Genomic DNA, 13,001 nt, shown 5'->3' with positions numbered 1-13,001 from the left:
CAACACAAGGTTTTCTGAGTTCTTGATAACAGCAAATTTCATTTGGCAACTGCAGTCCTGCAAGCGTTTTGTCTCTGATTTAACATTGACTCTCCAACAAGGAACAGCATATACGTCATTGGTTTCACCAGTTTGAACAAGCAGGGTGTTTTTGTAAAGGTAAGAGCACAAGCCGACCGCGTGTGGCAAAGGAGACCGAAACAAATTGAAGAAAGTTTTGTATAAAGCCCAAGAAAGTCAGCATGTAGAGTGGGCAGAGAATTTGGAATACCTCAATCAACTGTCTGGTGTGTTTTGAGGCGTCGTTTACTTTTCAAGCTGTACCGCCTATATCTTTTACAGGTTCTTTGCGGAGGTGACAAATCAAAGCGTGTTGAATTTTGTTATCAAATACTTCATGTAGGATGATACTTTTTTCCACATCTAATTTTTAGTGATGAAGCATATCAGTGGAAAAATTAATAGACACAATATTCGCATAAGGGGTCTACAAAATCCCCATGACACACTGCAACATGAGGGAGACTCCTTGAAGGTTAATGTGTTTTGCACCCTATCACAAAGGTTTATGGACCATTATTTTTTTCAGAACACATGGTTACTGGGATAACGTACCAGGACATGCAGGAAAACTGGCTTTTCCTTCAACAAATGAAGATTCACAGGACTTCATTTTTCAACAGGATGGAGCTCTGCCCCATTGGCATCTAGATGTTTGATGCTATCTGAATAAATCTCTACCTCAACGATGGATAGGATGCTTCGGGAATGAAGACCTGGCTCTTTAGTTCTGGCCTGCAAGATAACCTGATCTCAGCCATGTGATCAGGTGAGATCACATGGGAGTCTTGTGATCACGTGTGACTTTTTCTTATAGGGCTTTGTGAAAGATGCAGTTTATGTACCACTTCCACCAACAAATCTGGCCCAACATGTGGAGCCATATCACAGCTTTGGTGAACTCAGTAACAAGATTTGCTTTCTCATTTGTGGGATGAATTCAGCTACCATTTAGATGTTTGACATACAGCCAGAAGGGGCCACATTGAATATAATGAGATGTATCTTTAAACTTTATTGTATTATCAGATACTCATATTACTTACACAGTAATGTCTGAAAAGTTTCCAAACTAAATTAAATAAAAATACAGATTTAAGGATAAACGAATTTACTCACATCAGCCCTTTACTTAGAACCCTTTTCTAGTTATTTATTCGTTGCAGCGCCGATAGAGCCCATCAAATGCTTTGGAGAAATTACTTTATGCCATTGCCTTCAACTGCTCAGTGCAAGGCCTTTGGATGGCCGGAATGTCATCAAAGAAGCAACCTTTCACCTTCAACTTGAATTTTGGGAACAGAAAATAGTCTACTGGAGCCAAGGTAGTGTGATTTGATTTGCAGCGTAATAACATGTTAAAACTGTTGCCATGTGTGCCAGAGCATTGTCGTGCAAAAAACTTGGGCCGGATTTGACAAATGCCATGCATCTGGCATTTCATTACTTCCAAATAGAGTTTAGAATTCACAGTTTGACCAATTGGGATAAATTCATGATGAATCAGGCCCTTTGAGTCGAAGAATACAATCAACATCATTTTCACTCTTGATTTTTGCTACCTACTTTCGTTAATCTTTGTGCTACAGAACTTAAGCAAGCAGCAGATTGATGCTTCGTTTGTGGATTATACATGAAGCACCAGCTTTCATCTCCAGTTACAATTGTTTGTGCAAAAATTCAGGTTGCTATTGGCAGTTTCAATGGAGTCTTGAGTGCAAGAAAGATGCACCTGTTTTTGTTCTTCGGTCAAGAAATGTGGAACGAAATGAGAGCACACCTTTCAGCGGTTCATTTTTTCTGTTAGAATTGTATGTACTGCATCTTTATCAATGTTTAGCTCTTCTGCTGTGACCCGAAGGATAGGATGAGGTTGTTCAAGCAGGAGCGTGCGCACTTTTGCATTCTTTTCATTGCACAAGTGCACATACTCATCATCATACCACTTCGCTTATCATCATCCAACAGCTCTCTACAGTCTTTAAACCGCGTCCACCACATGCATAGTAGTACGAGATGTGGCTTCATCACCATGCTTACTGTATCATAGACTAAGTTGTAACAAAAGATTTTTGAACTTGAACACAAAATTTTATTGCGTTTCTCTGTTCCATGTTGCGAGCTTGCACAAGGTCACAGAACACACAACGTACGTGGCCGAATGTAACTCAAGACTGGAGTGATGAAATGTGAGGACATTTTGTACACACACTTGTCAGACATTGTACTACATAGTTTCTTGGTTGTCTGAGAGATTGCGCTACTTGTGTCAACTATAGAAATTTAATTTGGGAACTTTTCAGACCTACTGTGTATGTGAATCATTTACTTCACATTTGTCATTCGTTCTTAATTTGGAATACAGAGTTATGAAATTGAGTTTGTCATTTTGAATTATCCTCTATATTATCTGATTTTTTATTATATTCTTAATTATTTTTGCCACATACTAATTACAATAAACATTAAGAACATCTCATTCTTGCAAATTGAATTTTCATTATATCTATAAAATTAATTAACATATATATATATATATATATATATATGTTCGGAAAGTAACCTCTGTTTGGCTATAAATAAAAAACCCGAATAGATAAAAAATATTTTATTATATAAACTTAAAATAACTGTTTTTAAGTATTTTTCAACATAGTTGCCATTTAAATTAAAGCATTTGTCGTAGTGTTTCACTAATTTACAAATACCTTCTTCATAAATTCATCCCCGCTGGGTACCTAGCCAATCTTTCACAGCATTTTAAAGTTTGTCATAAGCATTCTGAAGTTCGTTGTCATCATTGGAGTGGATTCCCTTCATGTGAGTGAAAATATAAAAATCACTCTGTGCCAAGTCCGGGCTGTAAGCGGGGTGATAAAAAATGTCCCATTAGAATTGATTCAGAAGTTCTTGAATTCTTTGGGCACTGTGAGGACGACCACTGTCATGCAAAAAAACAACACCGGGTAACAGTATACAACGACATTTATTTTGAACGGCTCATCTAAGTTTCTTAAAAGTTTTACAGTAGACTTGGGTCGCAGCACTTTGATTACGACGAAGAAATTCAAAATGCTGTAAAAAGTTGCCTGAGTACCCAGGTGGCTGAATTTTATGAAGAAGGTATTTGTAAATTAGTGAAACACAAATGTTTGAATTTAAATGGCGACTGCATTGAAAAATAATTAAAAGCTGTAATTTTAAGTTGTATTTAATAAAATGTTTTTATCTGTACGGGTTTTTTTATTTTCAGCCAAACAGAGGTTACTTTCCGAACCACCCTCATATATATAAATTACTGTTTAAGACTAATAATGTAACACTACAATGTTATTAACTAATTTCTGTGTACACAGAAATTAGTTTTAATTGCTGTAAAAAATCAGTAACAAGCACAGCACCTTGTTACATTACATGTGGAACCAGTGTATTATCTCCACACAGTGTAAAACAACTGTGATGTTTGTTTGTAATTGTATGTGAAAGAATGATGTACTGAAGTGAAACTTTTGAAGGTTTTTTGATGGTTCACATGGCCAGTAAAACCTAATATTAAACCTGAAATTTGAAGAAAATGTGGATTGCCTACCCTAAAAGACACTTAATACAAAATTAGGAATCAAATTTGTTGTACACTTGGTGGTACTAAAATGGTTTAATAATGATAAGTTTATTTAAATAATAACTAGTAACAATCAAGAATTCATAGTCTTGATTTTAATTTACTTTAACCAGTAGCTGTGCCAGTTGTTTTGTTTAACATTTGAGATTTTTTATGTGTATTACATCTATTGGGAATTTTACACCCATATTAATACCAAGCATAAAGTCTCTCATTACAAACTAATTTTGTGTTACATTTAAAAAAAAATTTTTTACAGTTTCTGAATGGTCTGAAGAAGAATGGGAGTCATTGCTGTTAGAATTTGTTACAACAACAATTCAGAGTATTAATGAGAACGAATGGACTGCTAAGTTTGCTTCACAGTTATGCTCTCAGCTATCATTATATCCAACTACAGTACCAGATGAACGAGGAACAGTTCTTAAATGTCTTGCTCTTGCTTCTTGTAATCTAAATGACAAACAGATTGTTAGCTCTCATTTGGATATTATTCTTTCACCGCTTAGATCGCATACTTTGGTAGATTCGAAGGTATAAATTAAATTATATAATCTTCACATGCATTGTGTTTTTTCTTGTGTTAAAGACATTGTTACACATATTCATTAAAAAAAAAATGCACAGATTTCAGAAATTTTTAGCCTAAAAATGTTGGACACTTTCAGACGATTCAGGTATTGAAACGGTTCAAAAAATTTAAAAAGTTTTTTTTATATACCTTAAGTTTCATAGTGTATTTTACTTAAGCTGTTCAAAAAATTCTTGTTGTAACAGAGATTGCGCAAGTATGACCAAATGACCATGATATTTGTCAAGTATGATTCTTTCTATAGATTCATGCTACAAAATTTCAGATATTAGTTATTTGTTTGTGGTACTTGAGTAAAGCAAGCGAGTTTTGAAATTTACTGAAAAATTGATGTTTCAGCTGTTATAAAGTGCATTGTTTTAAAAAGTTTAATCAGATGGACAAATAAAGAGTCACATTCCACTTTAAAGGATTCTTCCCCTTCATTTTCAGTGTTAAAAAAGTGGGCTTCTGAATGTAAAAATGGCCATACATCCATTCAACATGATTGGCATTCAGTATGCCCAAAAACTACTATGACCGACGAAATCATCACAAAAGTCCACAGTTCTGTATTAAACGATCAACCAACTGAAGGTATGAGAGCTTGGTGACATCGCAGACACCTTGATAGATCTTCTCTACTACATTTTACATGATGTGTTAGGTATGAAAATATTTTCCCCTTGATGGGTGCTGTATTTATTAACTTAACAGTCAACTAAATCCATATTTCACTGAACATTTCTCAAAAGTGTTTAGACTTAATTAAACATATTTCTGCTGAGTTTCTTCAGTGTTTTATAACAGTAGATAAAACATTAATTCAAGATCGCATGCTAGTAACTAAACAATGGGTGGAAGCAGGTGAAACCACCAAAGAAAGTGAAAATTATTGTAACTTTTCCATCTGCAGGAAAAGTTACAATATTGGTTTTTTTTTAATTCTCGCGGTTTGGTGCTCATAGACTATCTGAATAAAGTTTCGACCACCACTGGACAGTATTATTACACTTCACTGCTGCACCCATTGAAAGCTGCTATTTAGGCCATTTATATCTGGCCAAAAGAAAATGCATTTTCATATACACATCTGAAGTTGTTGCTGCAAAACTCCATGACTACGGTCGTGCTTCCACATGCACCAGATGTGACTCTCAACAATTACATCCTCTCTCAAACCTGAAGAAAGGGCTTGTTAAATGTAGGTTCATTTCAGATGAGGTTAAGGCTGAGACAACTACTTATTTTTCCGAATTGGACAAATTGCAATATACTGAGGGTATTAAAAAGTTGGAAGGTCGTTGCCTAGATGTGCTGAATTGAAAGGTAACTGCTACATTTCAAAATAAAATAGATTTCTGACAAATCTTGTGTTTTCTTTATCAGGCTAAGAACTTTCTGAATGGTCCTTGTACTTGTGGCTCTGCTGATGTTGAAACAATACTTACTCTCTTACAATCTACACTTTATCTGTGGTGTAACTATCATAATAGCAGCAACTCTTTGCAGTAGATGCACCAGATTATGAATTTTTCTCTATTGTATACAGTATTCTTAATGTATCCCCTGAAATTCACTGAGGTAGTCAAAACTTCTAGAAAGCCAAGAAATAGATCCATCTCTATCAATTCAACTGTTTTGAAACAATTTTGCTGCCTATTGTGGTGTTCTCCATAAAGAAGGTTGGAAAGTATAACTTCTTCATATAATAATCTAAACCACATTGTTTGGATTAGCTTAAATCACATACTTAAGCTGACTTTAATATCTATTTCAAGTTGAATTTTATATGCATCTAGATACAAAAATTAACGATGGACATTTTGATAGGTAGTCATGAGATTATACTAGAAAGAATCTATTTGGACCCTTAACAAAAAATGATTGAATATGCTTGTCAGTCTAAAAATTTCTGATTATTTAAAGTTAACACTTTATAGAACAAATTACCTTATTATTAGGTATATCTTAATCAGGAAATATTTTTTGAAATTAATGTTGAACAAAAAACTGATTTTAAGTATCATCATCTGCCACAGAGCAAGTTAATTACTATAAATGATTGCATTCTATTGCACATCAAAGTCATGATGCATTCACTTCCAATTCGTAGAAAAAAGTTATATTTCTTTATATTGTTGAACTTGAACTGATTCATTTTTTTTTTTTACTTCTGACATTCTTGTTTGTTTGCATATAAAATTATGTTCATATAATTTTAGATTGCAGCACAGGGTTTTGATTATACAAAAAGTTTAAGAAAAGTTACTTAATATTAATTCAATTATTTCTATATCAGGGATTTGTGATAGTGAATAATTTGTTCTCATTTACTGGGTTTGTTCTAAATTAGAATACATACAGTTTATAACATTTGAATTGAAACAGTGTGTCTTCCATTTACAAAATTTTTGAGATTTTATTTAGATCCCATTGTTACTATTATAAATATTTAACTTAACTTTCTAGGGTCTTTTTGTGTTTAGGAAACTTAGAACAAAGCTTTGAATAAGCTCTTTTTTTGAGCTGTCAATTCATTGTGTTCCTCATAAGTGTGATATTTAGTCAATTATGTCATTATTATATAGATAAATAGTTAAAAATTATTTTGAATAAATCAGAGATGCAGAAAAATTCTAATCCATTGTTTATAAATTATAGTTATTATTTTTTTTATTCACTCTGTACTTGTAATTAAGATTAGTTTTAGTGAGCGCACTTGGAAAGCAGAACTTCATAATTATTATAATGAAAACTCAAGGATCCATTGATCCTTGATCAAATTAAGAATACAATTTTTTTTTGTTAATGGGATAATTTTTTAAAAATAATTAAAATAGTTAATAATAGTTAAAATAATAAGTTTTTTAAAACGTTTTGGAAATCTGTTTAAACGACTGATAAGTAAGCTGTTTTTTTCTTTTAATGAGATATATTGATTTAAGATTTTATTATTTTTTTAGAAATTTTGTTATTTTAAAGCAGTCATTAAAGTAAAAAAATTATTTAAACAACAGCAAATTACACATTTGAATAAGAAGAAAACCTAATTCCAAAGCATTTCAAAGTTTTGAATGAATAGTAAGAACACAAAATCTGCCTAAACCACAGTGTTTATTACAAAGAAGCATAACTATTTTATTTTTTTAAGTTAAATTGAAAGAGAAATAATTTGTTTCATTTTTATATGGGTCATGTTTTTGAAAAAGGTATATATTATTATTCTACAGTATTGTAGGGTCCACCAAAACTCTGAATGCCTTGAACTTTAAAAATTTTAAAATTATACAGTTATTTTCATCATTTAATTTTAGATCTAGTGTCTGTGTGCCCAATTTACTGCAGCATAATTACAGCAGTCATTATTATATATTGATTTTTATACTTGAGTTTTACACTTATTTTGCACAGTAATGTAGAATTAAACTGGATTGGTAAAAAAGATTTAAAGGTTGTCTTCCCCAGAATTACTTTCTTGAATTTGCCCTACTATAAAGTAGTACAATTTTTTCAAAATTATAAACCCCATCAATAATCACAAATTACTATACAACATATACAAGTGACTACAACTCATACAATTTTTTTTTCTACATTGAATGTTATATATAGTGTGACTGCAAAAAGTGCAATCCAAGAAAAAATACCTTGCTTTTAGGTTTATCATAAACTTATGTTTATAATCATTTAATTTAACAAATATTCGAATAATTTATTTTGAAACGTAGATCTGAGATGATTACATAGTTTTATAACTGATGTGGTTTTTTTATTATTTGAAGGAATGATTTTTTTTCACAATTTTTTTTAAACAAAAGTTGTTATATTTTGGAAAATGAGATGTACAACATACTGAAAGCAATTGTTTTTTTCTTTTTTTTACATTTTCTTATGCAAAATAAACGCAGACTGATTTATATCTGAAACTTCACTGAGAAAGATAACCTCTCAGTAGTGCTATTGATAGACTTGTGTTAGTTGCAATACAATCTTGCACCCTATAATAACCCAATTCTTATAGCTCATTGAAAAGTTACAGCATATTTGTTGTTTTTAAGTACATAAAAATTTTAAATCAGTTGGCAAAATGTAAATTCTGTTTCATGATTTATATAAATTTCTATAACTGAATAACATATAATTTCTATAACATATTAATTTTGATGGATAGGCATGTGCTCGAGCAACTGGTATCATGTCTCGAAAACATTTGAATCTCATATTATCAAGATTAGATGCTTTATCACATTCAGAACTGAATAGGAGATCTTCTCGTTTACTTGGCTTCATGAAAGACAATCGCACAGATGCTGAAATTGAATGTGCTCGAATTACATTACTTCGCTGTTTTGCTGCTGTTGCGAGTGAAGCTAATCCTTCTATTTTCTTACCGAGAATAGATGAACTGATGCAGTGGCTTATTGGTCAGCTTAACATTGTGAAAGTAAGGTTCTACTTAAATTATTAAAATTTTTCCTTTTAAATAAATATATTTTTTGTAATATATTTATTTATAAACAAATAAATATATTTGTTTTATATATTAAAACAAATACTTTTACAGGTTAAAAAAGTGTAAAAGATTTTTTTTTCTCATAAAAATAGTTAATTTGAAGTGTTGTAGTTCTCTCCTTAGGTTTCTAAAGAAAATATTTGAAATAATTAACAGTTGTGACTGAAATATATTAGAATGTGTTCGTATTGTTCAACATTGATGTGTAAAATATTTTGAAATGATAAAAACTTACGAGATTATTTTTAAAAACATATTTTTAAACATAAATGATAAAAAGGAAGCTGTTTATGCTAAAGCATTGTTAAGCCGTTTATGCTAAATGTTTATTCCAAACAATTATTTAAATAAAGTTGCTAAGAGAAATACTCAAGGATTGTTTACAGAAAATGAAAACCTAAAACTAGATATACATTTTGACTTTCATCAAGAATAGTCTGTTAAACACAAGAAATAAAAAAATAATCTATATTACTGTAAAAGAAAAAATAGTAGTTAACCAAAAATATTTATGAGTACTAAAAATAGATTTCTACTTGTTGTTACAGACTAAAACAAACACTAAAATAAAAATAAGATAAAATAAAGCTCTGCAGTAAATAGTCCACTTAAAACTACATTTCATAAATGTAGTTGTTTTATTTACGTAGTCCAAAGTAAAAGGTTAGTTAACAATATAGTCTATGTCAATTAATCTGTTTAAATGGATTAACTGATAGATTATATTAAACTGAACACCCATGGGTGTTCAGTTTACATGGGTGCATTTGGATTTTACACACCTACACTTTTAACATAAAAATGTATTGTTTCCTATTTTTTAAATGCAAATATTTTTTTGACTAGTATTCTGTACAATATCTAAATGTATATGTTTTGAAGATCATTGTATAATTTTTTTAAAGTGTATTTATTTCACTTTGCTATATGCTAGTTTTAATATTTATTGTTTAAATAAAGAATGATTTTTTTTATTTTTGCAACATTTGTTGATAGATAACACAATTTACAGGGAGTGTAAATATACTTATATTATCATGAATACCAGTTTAAAAAAAAATCCTCTGCCATACTAATTGACTGAAATTTTAATTATACACTAAAAAAAAAATCAATTGTGTTTAAGGCACACTCAGAAAGTAAGTACTCATTTTTAGATCTAACTACTAGAGTGCTTCATTCTCTGCATGCATGTCGACTGAACACTCCTTCATATATTAGTTTGTTACAGACCTACTTGTTACAGAAGGAGCAGTTTTTGTTAACAAATTTTTTTTTGCATTTCTAAATATTTAAGACAGTTGAAAGACTAACTGTGAATACAGTCCATTATTTAATTTTTGAATGCAACAAATGTGTAGCAAATTAGTGAAATTAACAATTAGTAATGGAATTGTAAAAAATGAATCACAGTTTAATAAAAGACAACAAAACATGCTTTATGAGGTGTGGAATGAGTGACCACCTTATATTAATAATAGTTAGGTTCAATTTATAAATTATAGACTCTGTTAGAACTATCAGCCCACCAGAAAATATGTTCATGATGAATAGTGAGAAAAATGCTCTCTGAGAAGCATAAAAACAAACAAATTGGCAACACTTTCAATTTTCTCATGCAATATAAAGATAAAATAAATGCTTTTTTAAGCTAAACCTTCACTGGTGATAAGACATAGGCATCTCACATTAACTGCAATCCACACCTCCCCTCCAAAAAAAACAGAAAGTTCAGCAACAGAAAGGGAATTCTTTTGGAACAAAAAGAAAATTTAATGTGTTGATTTTTTGCCATAAGCATTAGAATAAATGCTGCATCCTATTGTGAGACATTAAAGAAATTATGACATACATTTCAAAACAAAAGGTGAATATATTCAGTAATGGTGTTATTTCTTCACTATAATACCTGACCACTTAAACCCAAAAACTGAAGTTGTCATTTGGTTAGGAAATACAACTGCCCTACACCCAAGACTTACTACCAAGAAACTGTCATTTATTCCTGTTTATTAAATAGTCCCTTGCAGTCAATGCTACAGGAATAATGCCAAAAACCTACATTTTCCATCTTCATGTACAGTTTCATTTTTATGAAAAGGATGCTTAGAAATTAGTTTTACATGAAAACAAATGTTATTGTTGATGTAGACTATGTTGAAAAATAGATTAAAGTTTTGTTATTCTTTAGGCATTTCGAAACATGATATGTACTTGTTTATTGAATTGAATTTTGTATAATTTTTATTTTTTTCGCACTAAGTACTTTTTTATGAACATCAAATTATTTGCTGAAGTATTTTCTTTATACTCATGTTTAAATCTTATATCTCCTATAAAATAAATCAAAGGGGAATATTTAGAACATAACATTTAAAAATTTCATTTTTTTTTAATAAATAAATTCATTAAAATATTTTATTTAATCTTTTTTCAGCAGAAAAAATCAGCAATTTCATCCAGATTTTTGTTTACACTGTTATCAGATCTTTTTATCAGGTAGGCTAAAAAACTCCAAATTTTTATCAAGAACTACCAAAAAACCCAAACATTAAAGAAAATCATCCAAATCTGTTGAATTGTTTCTGAAATCTGCAGCATGGTGAATGCTGTTTTTTGTAACTCAAGTTGGTGCTGAAGGATTCAACTGTCAGCATGAAATGGCCAACATTCATTGCTGTGTTCCACTCTTCATTCGTAAAATTAATGATGACTTTCCTTCATCTCAAGATACACCAATAACAGAAAAGTTCAGATGTCATAAAATATTTCTTACTTTAAAAAAAAAAATTGAGGCAAGAGGTGTACAAGTGTCCCACGAAGAAACTGAGAAACTTTCAGGACATGTTTACCAGTGAAAATAATGAAAAATGTTCATTTAAGCATGGATACTTTGTTTTCGAGTTATGGCTAGCAAAAAATTTTGTCTGGATATCAGCTCTTCTGATAAAAAGAAGCCCTACTCTAATTTTTGGGACCAAAATTAAGTAGTAAAGTTGGTGTTTTCTTATGTAATTTAAGCTGGAAAATAGGATAAAACAGGTCCAGGACCTAGAATAACTCCTGTAGTTTTTAAGATATCTGACATAAAACAAAAACTTTGGTGTCAAAAAACCAGTTTTTTTTTAGGTTTTTAGTACAATAGCTTTGTTAAATGACTAATTAATGTGGAAGATTTAGTAACAAAACTTGAAAAGAATTTAATTATGAGAAAATTAATGTAAATACAGCCAATAAAAAGTGAATAAAAATGTCTAAAAATCAGTTTTTTATTGAAGCAAAACAGATTAAAAATAGACAAAAATTCTATTATTCTTTTTAAACAAAAAAATAAAATACATGAAATGATAAATGGTAACAGAATAACAAACTTCAGTTACAGTAATTGTTTGAAATTCTCTACTTCACTGTGTGCACAGCACTCTGCATAATCTAAAATATTTCCGGTGGCTTTCCATGTCATCTCAATTCTGACTTTTCCATGTCAATAACAATTCTTTAACATTAACTTTTTTTTTATATACTATTGTTTTCATATAGCCCCAAATGAAATAATCTAGTGGCATTAAAGTCAGGTAATCGTGATGGCCAGTTGATTGGTCCACCACATCCAATCCAATTTATTAAATTACCATTCAAGTGATTATTGGCTACTAAAGAAAAATGTGGCATACCGTCATGCTGGAAAATCGTTTGCTATCTAGTTTGTATATCCTCCAAAAGAGCCAGCAAGTTATTTTTCAAGAAATGAACGTACGTATCTCTCGTAAGATTTTCATTGAAAACAAATGGTCCCAGAATTTTGTCATAAATAATGCCACACCAAACATTAATGCAAACTTTATGTTGGGACTAGTTTCCACAGTACCATGTGGATTGTCTTTGCTCCATAAATGTCTATTTTTAGAATTGAAGGCTCTCTTTCTCATAAAAGTGACTTTATCAGTAAATAAAATTGAATTTACTTTATCAGCATTGTCTAGAAGCTTAGAAGATAATAACAGAAGTTTAACCACTGGGGATAATCTGTTGGCTGAAAATTTTGAACCTTCTGCAGGCGGAAAGCATAAAGATTCTCTTTCCATAGGATATGCCACATTTTGTTTTTTGACAAACCAGTGTGACACGAAATTTGCCTTGTATTAGTACAAGGGCTATGTTGACTCACATGATGTTCATTATTAATACTATGATATAATTGGCATCCAACAGAAAATGAACATGTTTGAATT

The 13,001-nt window shown here is 30.7% G+C and overlaps 1 protein-coding gene across 2 annotated transcripts in view; it reads left to right on the top strand.

Annotated features, from left to right (window-relative positions):
• The window catches only part of c11.1 (maestro heat like repeat family protein c11.1), a 133,831-nt gene that overhangs the window by 63,137 nt on the left and 57,693 nt on the right, over positions 1-13,001 (top strand). For both annotated transcript variants that reach the window (XM_075355579.1, XM_075355578.1), the window contains exons 12-13: positions 3,942-4,216; positions 8,428-8,700. In XM_075355579.1, coding sequence (XP_075211694.1) covers positions 3,942-4,216; positions 8,428-8,700 — 548 coding nt within the window. The remainder of the gene's footprint in view (positions 1-3,941; positions 4,217-8,427; positions 8,701-13,001) is intronic.

The sequence above is a fragment of the Lycorma delicatula genome, chromosome 2 (genome assembly GCF_047948215.1).
Source record: "Lycorma delicatula isolate Av1 chromosome 2, ASM4794821v1, whole genome shotgun sequence".
NCBI classification, from domain to species: domain Eukaryota; kingdom Metazoa; phylum Arthropoda; class Insecta; order Hemiptera; family Fulgoridae; genus Lycorma; species Lycorma delicatula.
The sequence above is the reverse complement of the archived record's forward strand: the minus strand, read 5'-3'. Positions and strand labels throughout refer to the sequence as shown.